The 18,985-nt window shown below is 47.5% G+C and overlaps 1 protein-coding gene across 1 annotated transcript; it reads left to right on the top strand.

Moving 5' to 3' along the window:
* Positions 1-8,911: 8,911 nt before the first annotated feature.
* Positions 8,912-18,892, top strand: rims4 (regulating synaptic membrane exocytosis 4). The gene is made up of 5 exons (XM_062470762.1): positions 8,912-9,742; positions 15,212-15,350; positions 16,970-17,184; positions 17,451-17,590; positions 17,879-18,892. The coding sequence occupies exons 1-5, from the start codon at positions 9,646-9,648 to the stop codon at positions 18,095-18,097; spliced, it is 810 nt and encodes a 269-aa protein (XP_062326746.1). The 5' UTR covers positions 8,912-9,645; the 3' UTR covers positions 18,098-18,892.
* The last annotated feature ends 93 nt before the right edge of the window (positions 18,893-18,985 follow it).

Genomic DNA, 18,985 nt, shown 5'->3' with positions numbered 1-18,985 from the left:
CAATGTTATTGAAAGGCCTTCACTGTTATGATTCACGGTGGTCCACCTTTCTCTCTGAGCCTGATCAATAACCGAGGGGATTATAACTCAGCCCTTACTGATATTACAGTAAGCGGCATGCACACAGGCCCGCATACATCCAGAACATCCACACACGCATGCATTGATTATGATTTACATACTGTTATACTGGGGAGTCAGGTGGCTGAGCGGTGAGGGAATCGGGCTAGTAATCCGAAGGTTGCCAGTTCGATTCCCGGTCATGCCAACTGACGTTGTGTCCTTAGGCAAGGCAATTCACCCTACTTGCCTCGGGGGAATGTAAGTCGCTCTGGATAAGAGTGTCTGCTAAATGTAATGTAAATGTAAATGTACTGTATGTGTACATAATTTGTAAAGACAGTTTAGTCAAAGTAAAATGTTCAGTTTTTGTTTACTTATATTCTGTCACAATCATCATGAAATTGTGGTTAGGGTCAGAAATGGTGTGGTTTGGATTTGTTCATGTGGCTGGTGTGTGTGTATACGCTATGCTGTATGTGTTTGTTGAGCTGCAGTGTATTTGATGTGATTCCGGCCTGTCTCCTCTTGTTCACTTTTCAGCATGAGTCAACACACACACGCGCACACAAGCACACACACTTACACACACACACACACACACATACATATACACACAAACACACGTCATCGCACAATGGGACTAAGCTATTTTGAGACGTCAGATGATTGGACAGAAGGTGGATGTTCTCTTGAATGCAGAGGATTTGTATGATAACCTTAAACGGGTTTGCTGTACAGCCAGACTGATCATTTGCAGCGTTTCCTAATTTGGCAGACGGAAAGGTTGAGATAATAACACAATATGGAGTTTCTGTTTTTAACCTTTGATGTCTGTGCCTTTGGTTGTAAACTCACTGCCTTGTTGACAACAAAGCTTGATTTGAAAGCTGCATCTCAGAGCCAAGTCCTACATAGCGACCTGACTGAAGCTTCTGGAACATCCTCTGTCCTGCAGCTGCATACCTTCACTCCCTCTTTCATCTCCTCCTTCCATCCCTTCTTCATTTCCATCCTCTTTTCCTCCCTCCTTCAGAATCATGCCTTAGTAACTTGTTGCTGAACAGATCTGAACGTGGTTACGAATTTAGTCCATGACTACGGTAACCATGTTAGGGTTAGGGTTAGGGTAACTGACTTAGGGTAACTGACTTAGGGTAACATGACTACGGTAACCATGTTACCGTAGTCATGTAGTTGTATACCAATGAAATCATGTCATTAATATGATGTGAACGAGGACGTTATGATGGTACACTGAATTCACAGTTAGCTGACCAGATACTTTCCGAAATAGACTGTTGAAATTGTTATCTTCTTTAACGTGTACACACTTGCTTCATTCAATTGTCCGGATTTTGGTCATTTTAGCTTCGACAGAATCCTAGCTGAACTAAAACCCCAGCAGGTTTCAGGAGGGCCTTATGGTCACCACTGAAACATAACCAACACACCTGCTACTGTTGTCTCACCATCAAGGGAGTGAAGCTCTGTGTGTGCACAAAATATATTTGTGTGGGTCTATTTGTAGGACTTTTGGGGTATTAAGGTATTGACTCGGGTCTTAGCAACTTTTTGATGTTTTGCTACTTATAACTCTCTCTCTCTCTCTCTCTCTCTCTCTCTCTCTCTCTCTCTCTCTCTCTCTCTCTCTCTCTCTCTCTCTCACACACACACACACACACACACACACAGACACACACATCTTGGACGGACACCCTGTATGTCCCCCATCATACCTCAATAAAACAAAGAGACGGGGCAGAGGGAAATAAGAGAGAGAGAGAGAAAGATAGGAAGAGAGAAATGAGGGACAGAGAGAGAAGAGGGGGGGGGGGAGAATAGAGAGAATAGAAAGATATAATAAAAAGATAGAATAGAAAGATAGAATAAAAAGATAGAATAGAAAGATAGAATAGAGAGAGAATAGAGAGATAGAGCAGGTTTGTGTACGAGAAGCAGGCTATAACAGACTGGAGCTCCAGTTTATTTCTAAACTGGCCGTGCTCTATTTTTCAGTAAATCTGGGTTGACATGTTCTGAAGGAACGAATCTCAGGTCCCAGTCTGGAAACGGGCACCGGTGGCGCAAGGGTTGGCACGCCCAGCGTTAACCCTCGCATGGCTGGAAGGATCAGAAGCCCATGTAAGAGACAACCACAGTGTACAGAAGAGCAATTGAACGTGATGAACAGATTATGGTTTAGTGGTCATAGACCACCATAGAGTGTGGACTCTCAACATTGTTTATGATTGCTGAATGGATGACATTGGTATGACCTTTGCTGCCTGTCACCTGATCCCACAGCCTAACACACCTTCCTGTCCCTGTGTGTGTGTTGTCCTGTTTGATCATTTCATTACGGCTCCTTTAAAAAAAGATGCACTACCCCCCCGAATAAATGTGCTTCAGTAAAATGATTACAGGCGGCTCCTCAAACGCATCATCATTGTTTGGAATCGGCCAATGAACATTGTGATTAGCTGCAGAGTGTGCAGATAGAGAACTGGCCTGGACTCAGGTATGAGAAGAATGCTGGGTGAAGGAAATCTGTGGAGCCTCACTTTTACTAAAGTGAGACACAAGCATGGAACTGCCTTGTGAAAAAAATGCATTCAGTCCAGAACAGCATTCCATTTTTAAGTATGGTCTCCTGCAGAGAGGGCGCTGCTTGCAATTCTGGCACTGGAAGATCTGGAGGGCTTATCAAAATGCTAATCAGTTTCCAGAAGCCATTGATCACTAGACACTAGTACATAACTCCAGCTGTCCCCCCATCTCAGCACCCAGAGCCCCACCATCACATACTGTGTGTGTCCGCTCATATCTCATGCAGCCTCATATCCAATTCAATTCCACTGCCCCCATATGGGGACAAAGATCTATCTGATGTCAGCTAAATACAATATTCTATGGGATATAAGTTTGTTTTCCTGCATGTCACTGCATTACAGTCCTAATATTTACTCCAACCGCCCGCCCCTCCATCCCCCACACATCTCTAGAATAGAGCGGGCAGAGCAGTGTAACGGGCCGAGGTGATTAGCTTACCAGCAGCACCTTGTCCAACAATCACATTATGGCGAGTGTGCTGGGATGTGCAGTACCCTGTTTGAATTAACATCGAAGGGGGCGGGGGGCGAGGGGTGTGTGTGTGGGTGGGTGGGGGGGGGGTGCAGCTTTTGAGTCAACAGAACAGCAGGTAGCATTCGTGTCCTGGAGTGGAAATGTTCACGTGACTCTACGGGAGGACGGCAGCAGCTGGAGCTGTATCCTGTCGTTCCTGATCGCTGGGCAGAAAACATGCACCCACCTCCACCGTCAGCTGACTGCCCCTCACAGCACCTGACCCCCCCAGTCTGGGGTAGGGGATGGGCACAGCTCAGGAGTACATCAATTGATTGTAGATCAAGAGGTCCCAGGTTTAATTTCCTGCCCGGTGTATCGCTTTGGTTAAAAGCATCTGCTAAATGAATGCACTACACTTTACGCTTCGACAAGTACCACTGTTCGGCAGTTTTAGTTATAAGAGCAGCTGGCAGCGTCCTAAACCAGGTAGATTGGGACCGTGCATTGTGGTTTTTTAATTAGTCCAACTTGACACAGAGTTCAGACTGCATGAGGAGTGGAGTGAGACAGCACAGCTCTGCTGCCTCAATGACTGGGAAGGTCAAGTGGCAAGCAAGGCTTCTAAACCATCTATTTACATTTATTCAAGAGAACTCTGACTAAAAATGAAACTGAAGTAAAGAGAAAAAGATTATATTTGAATTGGTTTTGATGTGTGTTACTGACTGACTGGTTGAATCAGCTTGTGAGCCTTCTTTCTTGACGGTCAAAACGATATAAAAATGTTGCAGAACTAAAATATCCTTTAGTGAGCATGCTTGGCATGAGGAGGATCTTTACTTCTCTCTAAGCAGTCGTAGTGCCGGCTTAGAGAGAGCTTTCCCTGTGTTGGAACTTGCTGTCAAAGCTGGCTAATGTTGCAGACCTGGAGGACATGTTGGATTTATGGTGTTGATTATATTCCTGAATTATTCAGTTGGCACTCCCTGCATGCCTGCCTGCTATCACTCTCATATAGTCAAGCCTGGCCTCTACCCTATGTTGGGACAAGGTCCGTACACTGTACAACATCACAAATCTAGGCTAGGCCTATACAACATCCAAGGTTGGGTCTTGGACTACACAGATTCCAACACAAAAATGGTGTATAGCCCGCTCTGTACTAAAGCCTACCAGCCTAGAACTGGGCTAATAAATGTCAATAGGTTTTTTTCGTGTCAAATCTTTTTTGGCTCATATTTTTTCGTGTCCAATTATTAGTCTCCAATATTTTAGCCTCAATTTGTTTCGCCTCAACTTTTTGGGCCTCAATTTTTGACCTCAAATTTTTACGTCTCAGATTTAGCCTGAATTTGGTTCTATTTGGATTTCTTTTATTTGTTGGGGGGGATCTGAATATTACTTTTAGAATTTGAGCAACCTGTATTGAATTTTTTGATCCGTTTTTTAAATTTTAAAGAGGTGAATTCAAAACCAACAAATTCGGTGTTGTTTACATTTCAATATTAAGTATTCAATGCCTTTAAAAATTAAAAACATTCTATCACTGATTTGCTTGCACACGATTGCCTTACCTATCCTTGGTATCCCGGATGTGCGATCAGAATTGTCTTCGGCTCAAATGTTTTCGGCTCAAATGTTTTCGGCTCAAATCTTTTCCGCTCAAATCTTTTCCGCTCAAATCTTTTCAGCTCAAATTTTCGCCCGACTGAATTTAGTTCTAATAGAATTTCTGAAGCACATTTAATTTTTTTTTTTTTATGTTTGGGATCTGAATTTTACTGTTCGAATTTGAGCAACCTGAATTTCCGAATTCTAACCCGATGTTTTCTCACAATTTTGTAATTTAACCTGGGTTACGTCACTATGTTTCCTCAAACCTGTGAACCTGTGTTCATCTGCTATGTTAGCTGTGTTCACCTGCTGTATTAGCTAGGTTCATCTTCTATGTTAACTGTGTTTACCTGCTATGTTAGCTAGCTTTATCTGCAACATTAGCTAGGTTCATCAGCTATGTTAGCTCGATCCACCTACTACTTGACATCTGGGTGTAAGATGTGTCCATGAGCAGAGACAGGGATGTTTGAGTAGCCTATGAGGTTTTGCGATATTGCAGGAAGACGTCCTCATTCTGCTCGTTTCTAGGTCAGGGTGACACAGTACGTTGTAGGGAGAGAGAGAGAGAGGGCGGGCGGAGGAGAATGGGAATGTGGGGGAAAGAGAGAGGAGTGGAGTGAGGGAGAGAGAATGGAGGGAAATAGAATGAGAGAGGGGATGTGGAGAGAAGGAGATTCTAATTATTCTTTGTCCGCTCTGTTCGAGCGGCTACATTTACATTTAGTCATTTAGCAGACGCTCTTATCCAGAGCGACTTACAGTAAGTACAGGGACATTTCCCCCGAAGCAAGTAGGGTGAAGTGCCTTGCCCAAGGACACAACGTCAGTTGGCATGACCGGGAATCGAACTGGAAACCTTCGGATTACCAGCCCGATTCCCTCACCGCTCAGCCACCTGACTCCCTACAGGGCTACCTCCCTGGAATGAAGGAGAGAGAGAGGGAAGAGGAGGGAGAGTGGGAGAGTGTTGGGAGGACATTGGGGAGTGGAAAAGGAGGAAACATAAGAGGTACAGAAGAAGAAACAAGGGATGTGTGGGTGGAGTGGGAAGAGTGATAAAAAGAAAGAGAGAGAGAGACAGAGAGAGAAAGAAAGAGAGAAAGATGGGAGAGGAGGGGATTAATCTGGAGAGAGCACCTTTCAAAGACAACTCAATGTCACCTCAGGCCTGCCATTGAACACAGGGGCAGAGCCCAATCACGTGCAGTGCAACACTACCCCTTTCCCCGTACTGGCTGACTACCGTCAACCACAGAGGTTGCAGCATGGCTGGCTAATGAGCACTGCTACTGCAGCCGGTGGTGATGGATGGGAGGGTTACCAGCCAACGTCCTCGCCTCAGCAGGAAACTATCACTGAGAACCAAGACCAAGGCAAAACATCCACAGTACTCCTACTATACCAATAGTAGGCTATTTACATTAGCAATGCTAACTGTAAGCTCTTCAATGGAAACGCCAGCAGTTGCTGTTTTAGAGTAGAAATCTAGCCTTTAGTAGAAACACCCACCTATAGTAGACTCATGAAGTAACACCTAGAGGAAACATTAGAAGAAACACCAAGACCAGAATCAATGGAATAGAATCACCCCCAACAGACCGTTTAGAGCAGAAACACTTAGGGTGCCACAGTGATATACTAGTAACAAGAACACTTCTATTACATGTAAACACTCGCAGGGTTGTCAAACACTGTGTCTCTGTAGTTGACTGTAGTCAAGCAGTTGAATTCATAATTTCTTTCTCCTCTTTGGCTGTGCTAGAGTGTGCTGTGTTTGTGATGCTTGGAAAAGCTTGTGGTTTGTTAGTGTGTGTGAGTGTGTGTGTGTGTGTGTGAGTGTGTGTGAGTGTGTGAGTGTGTGTGTGATGGAGGAGGGAGTGATCGATGGAGCATGCTCCCTCTCACCACTCCACCAGGCTGTCGATACACAGACCCTCTGAGTGATGCCACTGACCTGCTAGCTACAGTAATGGCTGGCTGTGTGTGTGTGTAAAAATTACAAGAGGAATAGAAAGAAATAGAGAGGTGAGGAGGCAAGGGAAGATAAGGGAAGAGAGAAAGAGAAAGAAAGGTGAGAGAGGAAGAAGGAAAGAAAGAGGGAGAGGTGAGGGAGGATGACAGATGGAGAGAGAGAGTAGAGTTGAGGTACCACTGTGAAAGGATGAAGGTGAGCCAGATCTCCTCTGACTGCTCTCCCAAGGGGAGCTAGAAGTTGCCACACACACACACACACACACACACACACACACACACACACACACACACACACACACACACACACACACACACACACACACACACACACACACACACACACACACACAGTGATAGAGACACACAGACACCTGCTGATATGTCCTGATGGGCTTATATAACAGTGCTGCCAACACACACACACAGGTGAAGATGCAGCAGACTCCAAAATAATACAGCGTCTTTGCTTGTTTTGACTGGCTAGGATATTCTCCCCACATTCCCAATTGATGTCTGATCTCCTTTCTAATCTTCTGTATACATTTGATCTAATCTCCTGATCACTGATATGATTCTACTGAGGGTGATTCAACTGGTTATTCTAATGCAAACACATGTACAGTCTGAGCCCAGATCTTGTGTTGTGCACAGACCCATCCCAGATGTGTGGTGTGTAGAACAGTTGTGTGTTGAGACTGGAGTTCAGTACAGTATGTGCATTTAGTTGGTGTTTAGTGTGTGGAGTTTAGTTTGCGTGCTATACCAGTGAAGTTCATCACAGTATATGAGTTTGTGGTGTTTACTGTGCGGAGCTTAGTGTGTGTTTCATGCGAGTTTTCAGTGTGTTGAGTTCCGTGCATGTGTTGAGTCGGTGTTCAGTACAGTACCGGTATGTGTGTTCAGTTTGTGAACTTTAGTGTGTGTTTTCAGTGTGTGTAGCAGACAGAAATCTGTTGAATGTCTCAACTTGGCTTAGTAAGGCTGTACTATTACTACAGAACAGGCAAGGATTACAGGAGTAAAACACATTTCCTTACATAATCCCCACGAGCGACATGCTGCGTGTGTGTTTGTGTGTGTTCGTGTAGACATGTATTTTTGTGGCGGAATGCTGCAAACAACACTGATTGCTTGCCTACTGATTTACAATCAGTCCTAGCTCGAGTTGCGTTAAACAGGAGAAGCACCTGTGAACAGCTGTTTGATTCACCCTCTCAGTGTCAGTCATTTTATAGACGCCTTGTGGTGCGTGCTCTTTCCTTCACCCTGGTCACATGGCTTGGCTTCTCGAGCCAGATTCTCCTGGAGAGATTTCTACCTGTCAGCGGGACGCAAAACCGCCCCTTCAAGACCTTGATGGAACCAATCTCTGCCCCCAGACCGAGTGTACAGGGTTACCGTGACAATGCTGAATCAGGTCTAATCAGGTCTAACCAGACCAGCGGTTTTTGGTTAGTAATAGATTTGGTGGCTTGTTCCCGTGTCTTTTCTGCAAAGTCTCTCACTCAGATTAGCCACACTGATGTCCAGCATGCCATGTACACTGTCACATGTTTGCATTTTACTTTAGAAATGTGTAGATCAACACCTTTCCCTATGCTATACATTGCCTACACACCAAGCTGGCAACTTTCTGACACGGTATAGTCAGCTTGTGGACATGCCCCGGACATGCCCTGGGCCACCACATAGCAGCACTAGGAGCCTGCACTAATGCCCAGCGGACAGATCCATTTAACTGTAATCACACACCACACACATTCACACACAGACCGATGTGAGAGCTCCCTAGAAGAGACAGATCATCTCTTAGAAGAGGCTGCAGATTAGAAAGCGAGAAGGATTGGGTGGAGATGGTGAGAGAGACTGAGATAGTGAGAGATGATACCGGTGGGAAAGAATGAGTGTGACAAGATAATTAGAGATTATAGACAGAGAGATGTCTTGATAGAGAGATGGACCGATGTAAAGAGAAGAAAGAAAAACAAAGGGATTGGGAGGGAGGAGAGGAGATGGATGTAATAAACTTGCCTAGCCCGAAAGGCTGCCGGCAGATCTAAGCCACACCCAGTTTCCCCACATCCCCTCTCCAATTGGTGGAACTGCAGAATCCCAGCAACAGTCTGCCGTCACTCACCTCTCTCTCTCCCGCTCTTCCTCCCTCCCTTTCTCCACAAAGAGGTTTGCCAGTGAATGAAGTGAGTCAGGCTTGAGCTGAAGAGCAGATTGAGAGAGAGAGAGTGTGAGAAAAAGAGTAGCAGCCACTGTCTGCCATCACCCCAGCGACCAGACCGACACAGGCAGAGCAGGGCAGAGGAAGGAGAGCTGGAGGGGGAACCAGCATCTACATCGACCATGCAACCTGGAGCTGACATCCACGTCAACACAGCAACAACAACAGAAACAGCACTCTCTGTTCAACTGTAAGCTTTTTTTCTCCTTACATTTCAAATTTTGTTTATTCAGAGACCTTTTTAATTTTTTATTCAACTCCGGCTGGATGTCTGGCTGAATGGCTGAGTGTCTAACTGACTACCTGACTGTCTCACTGGCTGTATAACTTGCTGGCTGGCTGGTTTACTAGCTAGCTGACTGGTTGCTTTGCCTCTCCTCAACTAAAGTTGCGGAAGCTGGTCCAGTCTGGAGGAACTGGATTGAAGACAGCCTCCCAGCCCTGAGGGGAGAGGAGCGGGAGAGAGAAGAAGACACGAGGAAGAGAGGAGAGGAGGAAGAGAAGAGACTGAGGAAAGAGGAGAGGAGACGGTGGAGAGAGAGAGAGGGAGCAGGGAGACGTGGAGTGTGTGTTTCTGTTTGCTCCGGGGGCTGTGAAGTTCTGCCAAGACGCCGCGTGCCGTGCTCCGCGTGAAGAATGCCCAGACACGCCTGGCCAAGCCGGCCGAGCCGGCGCCCACGCCCGGCCTGTACATGGAGCGCTCTCAGAGCCGCGTCAGTCTATCAGCATCCTTCGAGGCTCTCGCCATCTACTTCCCCTGCATGAACTCATTTGATGAGGATGATGGAGGTGAGCTGGCAAGCAAGCATGCACACCCACACACACACACTGATGGCCTCATAAAACACCACCTGTACCATCCTCACTGGTTATGTCTCGCCAACGTGGATCTGTGTGTGTCGGCTGGTCAGTCGCCTCTTTTTAGGTAATGCGCTAAAATCATTAGCTGCCTGGCTAGTTTGATCACAACAGCAGCAATCACCAGAGTACCATGGTGGGGGCTTTTGTTAGCTACCAGAACATGGTGAACAGGCTTACAACACCTCTGTCATCTTCCCTTAATCTGCTTTGCTGTACCACTAGTGTGTACATGTGTGAATGAGTTTGTGTGTGCTGCAGGTTGTTGTTAAGCACCAGGATGTCTCACATCCAGTAGTGCTCCCTACAGTGTGTGTGGTTGTGTAATAGGTCATCAGTTGACTGCTGGGGGGGGGGGGGTAGGTGTCACCTGCAGGCAGGGCTCTCTGGGGTGGGTGAAAACAGAGGCAGCCGCCCCACAGAGAGGAGCTTCATCCAGACAGACCAATCTCATTACCCTCCGCTGGAGCTAAGCAGCGCTGCTCTCAGAGCTGCTGCCAGGAATCACACACACACACACACACACGTACGCATCAGCATACGCACGCAGACACACATACACATGGACAGGAAGAGGGAGGTGGAGGGGGAGGGATGGTGGGGCGCTGGTGAGGCAGAGCAGAGGGAGCTACAGATCTGTCTCCTCCTATCCTGTCTCCTGGGAGAGATGGCTGACTTTAGCTCATCTCACACACACGCCGCACATCCACGTCCTTCACAGACGTACACATGAGTGCACACGCAGACATGCACACGCAGACATGCACACGCAGACATGCACACGCAGACATGCACACGCAGACCCACTGCTGGCACTGAGACACTGTCTGTCTGGTGCTGTCTGGATCTCTCCATGTCTACAGTTTCTCTCTTTCACTGGCTTTTCTCACCCCCCCTCCTCTCTTTGTTAGTGCTGCTGCTAGAATCCTGATGATGATGGTTAAAGTGCCTCTTCAAGTTGTCAAGGGAGAAAGCTTGAAAGAGACAATAGACCTGTCACTCTGGCACAATGGCTGTTTGAAGCATAATTATCTCACAACTTCACCTTCCTAACCTAACAATTTAATATGGAATGTGATTCTTGGTTTCTTCTCAAAATATCTATCATTCTACCTCTCTCTCTCTCTCTCTCTCTCTCTCTCTCTCTCTCTCTCTCTCTCTCTCTCTCTCTCTCTCTCTCTCTCTCTCTCTCTCTCTCTCTCTCTCTCTCTCTCTCTCTCTCTCTCTCTCTCTCTCTCTCTCTCTCTCTCTCTTCTCTCTCTCTCTCTCTCTCTCTCTCTCTCTCGCTTCTCTCTCTCTCTCTCTCTCTCTCTCTCTCTCTCTCTCTCTCTCTCTCTCTCTCTCTCTCTCTCTCTCTCTCTCTCTCTTCCTCTCTCTGTGAGAACTGAGAGCCTGAGGTGAGCAGCTCCTCTCCGACAGGAATACATCAAACAGCACCCACACTTCCACACGGATAGTGAGGGATTTATGAAGGAGGGGAATGAGGGATGGATGAAAGGAGAACCAGCTTATTCAGAGTTTATTTTCCCGAAAGAAATACAGAAGAAACAACCCTGAGCTAATCAACAACGCCCCTGGCAACCCTCTGCCTGCCCTGCCATTCATCAGCTTCAACCAGCAAGATGGAGCTGGGCTCAGATATAGAAACACCAGGGTCACACACGGGCCACGCACACACTCTCACACACAGAGACACACACAGGCACACACACACACATTCACAGTGCTCTGTGTTTTAGGCCTGGTAGAGCTTGTGATGAATGGAACTCCAGGTAATGAGGAAGTAATGACCTGCCATTCATTCTAACAGGAAATGAACCATTAGTCTTCTACTGGTCAGGTAGCTGGCTGCTGGGGTGAGGGGTCAGTGGGTGTGGGGATGGAGGGGTGGCAGGGAGGGTGAAAGGATGAGGGACGTCGAAGGGGGGGTCGAGTGATGGATGGGGTTGGGATGTGAGAGACGGGGGGAGTGAGAGGGAAAGTAGAGGATGCAAACACAGGAGAGGGAAAGTAGAGGATGCAAACACAGGAGAGGGAAAGTAGAGGATGCAAACACAGGAGAGGGAAAGTAGAGGATGCAAACACAGGAGAGGGAAAGTAGAGGATGCAAACACAGGAGAGGGAAAGTAGAGGATGCAAACACAGGAGAGGGACTGAAATGAATGGAGGCAAGGAAAGAAGCAGGGAGGGAGGAAGCGATGGATAGATGTGGAAAAATGCAAAGGGGAGGGCAAGAAACGGTTTCAGAATGATGACCTAGAAAAGTCAGCACAAAAGAGGAGAAGAGAAAAGCAGGTCTGCTCCTAGGGGAGAAGGAGGGAAACATCATCCATCGCACCGAGCGAGCAGTCGGTCTTCTCACTTGCTTCCTTACCCTACATCTCTACCGTTACTGCTCACTTACATCTCTTCTGTTACTGCTCACCTACATCTCTACCGTTACTGCTCACCTACATCTCTACTGTTACTGCTCACTTACATCTCTTCTGTTACTGCTCACCTACATCTCTACCGTTACTGCTCACCTACATCTCTACCGTTACTGCTCACCTACATCAGTACCGTTACTGCTCACCTACATCTCTACTGTTACTGCTCACTTACATCTCTTCTGTTACTGCTCACCTACATCTCTACCGTTACTGCTCACCTACATCTCTACCGTTACTGCTCACCTACATCTCTACCGTTACTGCTCACCTACATCTCTACTGTTACTGCTCACTTACATCTCTTCTGTTACTGCTCACCTACATCTCTACCGTTACTGCTCACCTACATCTCTACCGTTACTGCTCACCTACATCTCTACCGTTACTGCTCACCTACATCTCTACTACATCTCTGGATGTCATTCTTTATTTGCACACTGATGTAGCATGAAGGCTAACTGTAACATAAACAGTAACACGCTGGGTAACCTGTTGTGTCAGGGTAAGGTCTAACAGCTACATGGACAGCTCTGACCTTTTCAGACACACACTGCTACTATGATAGAATACAGCTGTGTGCCTGTCCATGTGTGCGTGTGTGTGAGTGTGTGTGTGAGTGTGTGTGAGTGTGTGTGAGTGTGTGTGTGAGTGTGTGTGAGTGTGTGTGTGAGTGTGTGTGTGTATGCGTGCATGTTTCTCTTCTGTGTAGCATCTCCCTAGACTTGATCTGTTTACTACACCCATGTGAGTTGTATCAGGACATTATTTGTTTAGATTCATCCATTTACATAACATGCTCTTATCAGCTTTGCAAAATGGGACTACTTAGGGCTTAACACAATGACTAGCATCATGCACGCATACATACCCGCACACAAATACAAGTATGCATGCACGCATACACACTCAAACACAAACACAAGCAATCACCTTTCATCTGAACGTATGTTGCTGGGACAAGTTACGGGCTGGAGAGACTGGGCCAGGACGCAAAGCTCAAAGTCAAATCCAAATGTTATGTTTTGGGAGAGGACAGGCTCGATCTCAGGCACCGTGCTGGGCGAGGCGTGTTGTGAGGCAGCCTCGGTGAGGTTTGTGTGTGGGAAACACAGGGCAGGCAATCAATCAAAATAACCACAAGCTCTGATGGCCGCAGCTGGGGTCGATACTGCCCCCTGGTAACGGAGGTGCTACATTACCCCCATTAGTCCAGGCTTGGGTCTACTTCCTGTGAAGGGATCTACTTCCTGTTTGAGTCTTTATATATACAGTTGATTTAGTACTGTATATGCCTCAACAGTCCCTGTAGTCGGCTGTGCTCTGAGTGAGAGCAGACACACACCTTGAAGATAACCATCCCTCTCTGAAATGTTAAAAGGCTCCCAAGCACTCTCAGAGACACAGGATGCTTTGGCCTGGTCTCCCATGGCAACAGCATCCTCATCAGAGTTGCTGTTGACAGAGTGTTCTTTTCCAGTCGCTGTCGTTGTGATGGTGACACGAGGCCTCTTGCCTGCCGGGGTGACATCACATGTGACACGTGGGTTTATAAAACATCCAAACAGATCATAAATAACCAACTGTATAACAGAGAAAAGGAGAGAGAGAACGAGGGAGGGAGACAGTGGTGGAGAGAGGGGAAGACAAAGAAAAAGACATAGGAACAGAAAGAGAGAAACAAGAGAGTCAGGGGAGTCAGGTGGCTGAGCGGTGAGGGAAGCGGGCTAGTAATCAGAAGGTTGCCAGTTCGATTCCCCGGCCGTGCCAAATGACATTGTGTCCTTGGGCAAGGCACTTCACCCTACTTGCCTCGGGGGGAATGTCCCTGTACTTACTGTAAGTCGCTCTGGATAAGAGCGTCTGCTAAATGACTAAATGTAAACAAGACTGAGCAGGAGAACGACAGCCAGACACAAACAAGGGAGAGAGAGAGAGAGAAAAGAGGGAGAGGGAGAGAGGTAAAGGTGGAGACAAAAAAAGAGAGAGAAGGAAAGAGAAGAGAGAGAACACATAGGTTGGTAGGTGCATGTTATTCCCAGTAGTGGAGCTTTGCTAGCCCAGATCTACCGGTGCTTCAGTCCCTAGTGAAGGGGATAGAAATAGAAATATTCTGGGTCATGTTTTACGGAGGACCTTGAAAAACCCAAACCCTGATGCCCTCTGCTGGATCTGCCCGCTTACACTGAACTAACATCCAGAGGCTACAGCTTAGAAATGACACTAAATTAGTGTGAGTGTCCTTAATGACTAATTGAGGACATCAGAAACAGTGTTCAATCAAAACACAAACTGTGCCTGTGTCCTCAGTGTGACTGTGTGACAGTGTCCCTCTATCTACCTGTGTCCTCTATCTACCTGTGTCCTCTATCTACCTGTGTCCTCCTCGTGACTGTGTGACAGTGTCCCTCTATCTACCTGTGTCCTCTATCTACCTGTGTCCTCCTCGTGACTGTGTGACAGTGTCCCTCTATCTACCTGTGTCCTCTATCTACCTGTGTCCTCCTCGTGACTGTGTGACAGTGTCCCTCTATCTACCTGTGTCCTCTATCTACCTGTGTCCTCTATCTACCTGTGTCCTCTATCTACCTGTGTCCTCTATCTACCTGTGTCCTCTATCTACCTGTGTCCTCCTCGTGACTGTGTGACAGTGTCCCTCTATCTACCTGTGTCCTCTATCTACCTGTGTCCTCCTCGTGACTGTGTGACAGTGTCCCTCTATCTACCTGTGTCCTCTATCTACCTGTGTCCTCTATCTACCTGTGTCCTCTATCTACCTGTGTCCTGTATCTACCTGTGTCCTCTATCTACCTGTGTCCTCTATCTACCTGTGTCCTCTATCTACCTGTGTCCTCTATCTACCTGTGTCCTCTATCTACCTGTGTCCTCTATCTACCTGTGTCCTCTATCTACCTGTGTCCTCTATCTACCTGTGTCCTCCTCGTGACTGTGTGCCTGTGCCGCCCTGCAGAGGCGGAGGGCCGCAGACTGAAGGGGATCCAGCGCAGCACGGAGACAGGGCTGGCGGTGGACATGCCCAGTAGGACTGTCCGGCAGGCCAGCCATGAGAGCATTGAGGACAGCATGAACAGCTACGGCTCTGAGGGCAAGTACGTACTGGCCTGCCCTCAACCACCCATGTGTTATACCTGTACAACTGTGTATGAACTGGAACCAAACACACCATTGGAGCCATTTTACTATGAAATGAAAACTCATATTTTATGGTGTCGGAGCTAGCCAAATACACACACATGCTCACATACACAAAGCCACACACACATATACACACACACACACACACAGCATCAGAAGGGAATCAGGCTCATTGAGTGTGGATTATAATCCAGTCATCCCTGGGATTACATTGCTGGCATCATGGCACTCCGCCATGCCCCATGGGTCTACTGCATCTTATGAACTCATGAATACATAACAGATAATGCTTCTTTATGTAAACAAGGCCGCAGAATGCTCCAGACTGACTGTAGAACATAAAATATATATTGGTATATTCCGATCTATAATGTGTCGTTCACGGTAAGTGTGTGTTTTTGGTGTGTGTATGTCTGTGTTTGTGTGTATATGTAATGTAATGTGTGTGTGTGCTGCACTGATGCTTCTCAGAAATATGTCGATAATCACAAAATGTAGCTCTGTCTGACGTACTGTAGGAAGAGCTGGATCTTACTGCAACTCTCTCACTACAAACTGTTTACCCTGTTCACCTATATAAGATCAACTGGGGATATTTCTTTACTCTGATATACACTACAGACACATTGTCGTCTAAAGTTGTGTCCTGCTCACAGGTCTGGGGAAGGGCCGATCATGTCATAATACTGACAGGAACAGTTGCCAGAACTCAAGTCAAATCACAGTCGCTTGATGATTTGGCCCGATGACATTGAGTCATGTGATAAACAAAAACTGCATGCATGTGGAGCCACACATGGCGTGTATGTGGTGTGACTGTGGTGGGGTTGTAGAGTGTGTGGTGTGGCGTTGACACAATTCTCCCAGGCCTGTTTTGACACCTCAGCAGAAAAACACAAGAGAGGGGAGCAGGACAGGAAGGGAAGAGGACAGGGAGAGATGGAGATCGAGAGAATGGACAGAGAAAAAAGAGAGAGTGAAAAGGGAAAGAGAACTCTCCGGAGACTTTGGCTGGCCAACGAGTGACAGCTGGTGCTGCTCGGTCCGTCCCAGCAAGACTATAAAAATAGACCAGAACCCGGAGAGGAGAAGAAAACAAGGGAAGAGGTGAAGAGAAGAAGGGAGGGGGCAGGTGAGGAGGGGGGGGATGTGTGTACAGATATAGTAGAACACAGAAAGGAGCAATTTAGCTCAGTGAATTGAACACGGAGAAGAAGAAATCCATTTCACCCAATCAACACCTACCAACTGGACAAAAATGTGTGTGTATGTGTGTGTCTGTGTGAAGCATTGAAACAGCACACTACAGGGACCTTCAGTGGTAATAGTCCAGGTTTGCCCTTCTATCGGTACTGTTAAATATAAGGAAAGATTCCTTGTCAAACCTTGAGAGCACCAGGACGAGATGTTTATGCACCAGACTCCCCAATCTGACTCTGCCAGGTGCTTCTCTGCTTTCACCCTCTCTACTTCCCTCTACTTCCCTCTAGTCGTCTTTCATTCACTTTGCTCTCTACTGCTCACATCTGCACTGGAGCGTGTCCTAACGACGTCACCTTGTCTCGTCTCCCAGTCTGAACTACAGTGGCATGTGCCTGGCTTCAGACACCCAGTTCAGTGACTTCCTGGATGGGATGGGTCCTGCCCAGTTTGTGGGCAGGCAGACGTTGGCGACCACGTCGCTGGGTGACGTCGAGCTGGGCCTGGTGGAGAGGAACGGCGGCCTGGAGGTGGAGATTGTTCAGGCCCGCGGACTCACCATGAAACCTGGCTCCAAGGGACCCCCAGGTAAAGGGAGAGCATGAGGCGGAGGTGGTTGGATGTGTAGATGTGTGGCTGCCCCCCAAGCAATAAAACCTCTCCTTCACCTCCTTCTCTCTTTTCCTCTACGCTCCTTCTCTCTCCTCCTCTCCTCCTCTTCTCTCCTCTCCTCTCTCCTCCTCTCCTCTCCTCTCCTCCTCTGTCCTCTCCTCTCCTCCTCTCCTCTCCTCTCTCCTCCACTCCTCTCCTCTCTCCCTCTCTCCTCCTCTCCTCTCTCCTCTCCTCTTCTCTAGCTGCCTATATAAAGGTGTATCTCCTTGAGAACGGGGTGTGTGTGGCCAAGAAGAAGACAAAGTCGGTCAGGAAGTCTCTGGACCCGCTCTACAACCAACTGCTCATCTTCTCAGAGAGCCCTCAGGGGAAGGTGGTGCAGGTAACTACACACACACACACACACACACACACACACTAGCAGCAGCCTTTTGAGACCTACTCCACCCCCTCCTCATCTCACCATTTCTTTCTCTGTCCTTTCATCTTTTCTCCAGTCCAGTATCACCTTCATCCTGATGTAACTTAGAAAGAAGGCTAGCTGTAACATGTAGACGTGAACGTTTCAATGATGACAATCACACGCAGTTGCCACCACAACAACCATTCCAGATCAGTTGTCTCCATGACAACCATCGCTGCAGCCATTTCTTTGATGTGTCTTTGGCAGGTGATCGTCTGGGGAAACTATGGACGCATGGACCGCAAGTGCTTCATGGGAGTGGCCCGCATCCTATTGGAGGAGCTGGAACTGAGCAGCATGGTGATTGGCTGGTACAAGCTGTTTCCCACCTCCTCCATGGTGGAACCTGGGATGGCTCCTCTGATTCGCCACTCCTCCCAGCTGTCCTTGGAGAGCACTGTGGGCCCTTGCTGTGACCGCTCCTGAGGATTGTGGGAACTGGAGTTCTCTAACCTTCTCTTTGTGCCCCACCTGCCCCTCTCCCATAATGCATTGCTTTGAGCCTGGGGGAGACATAACTGATTGTGACCTTTTCTAGAGCAGCAGGTGTGAAGGGGCAGGGGCGTTCAAGGATGACAACACTTCCTGGACCCATATAAGGACTTCCTGATTTCAACTCCACACTGTTGGGATTGTTTTCCTGCCGCGTCAGGTGCAGTGCTTAGGTCTGACAGTAGGGGGCAGCACTGAAGGTTGGAATAATGGGAAGCTGAAGGGTTCTATCATTATGACTTCTGGTAGGTTCTATTTGATTATGTGTTCTTTTGATAGTTCCATCTGTAACAATGGTAACTGTTGCCACGGCATTTGGGCAAAGGTAGGCCTGGCCAATCAAACGACCCAGACATCAGAATAATAACAGAATCAGGAGAAATCTTTTAAACGGTTAAAGGAACAGTAAGATATTTCTACACAGGAGTGGTTTTGATCTTCTAACTGTTGTTTTGTAGAAACCTAACGTCTTAGAAGCTTGGCTATTGTTTGAAGAGTTCTACTGTGCCAATCTACCAGCAGTGTCTTTAATGTGTAGCTGGTAACAGAGTTGTTGAATGAGGAAGGATGTGGGGGGTGTGGGGGGCTGTTGATGGGCCCCAATTGACACGGTCCTTGTAAAATTACCGCCTTTCTCCCGGGACTGTCAGCAGAGCCAGTGATTAACAACGCAATCTGGGAAGAGGAGGAGGAAGTGGAGGAGGAAGAGGGGGAGGAAGAGGAGGAGGAGGAAGAGGGGAAGGAAGAGGGGGAGGAGGACGAGGAGGAGGAAGAGGGGGAGGAGGAAGAGGGGAAGGAAGAGGGGGAGGAGGACGAGGAGGA

The sequence above is a fragment of the Osmerus eperlanus genome, chromosome 1 (genome assembly GCF_963692335.1).
Source record: "Osmerus eperlanus chromosome 1, fOsmEpe2.1, whole genome shotgun sequence".
NCBI classification, from domain to species: domain Eukaryota; kingdom Metazoa; phylum Chordata; class Actinopteri; order Osmeriformes; family Osmeridae; genus Osmerus; species Osmerus eperlanus.
This window is presented reverse-complemented; position numbering and strand designations above follow the sequence as displayed.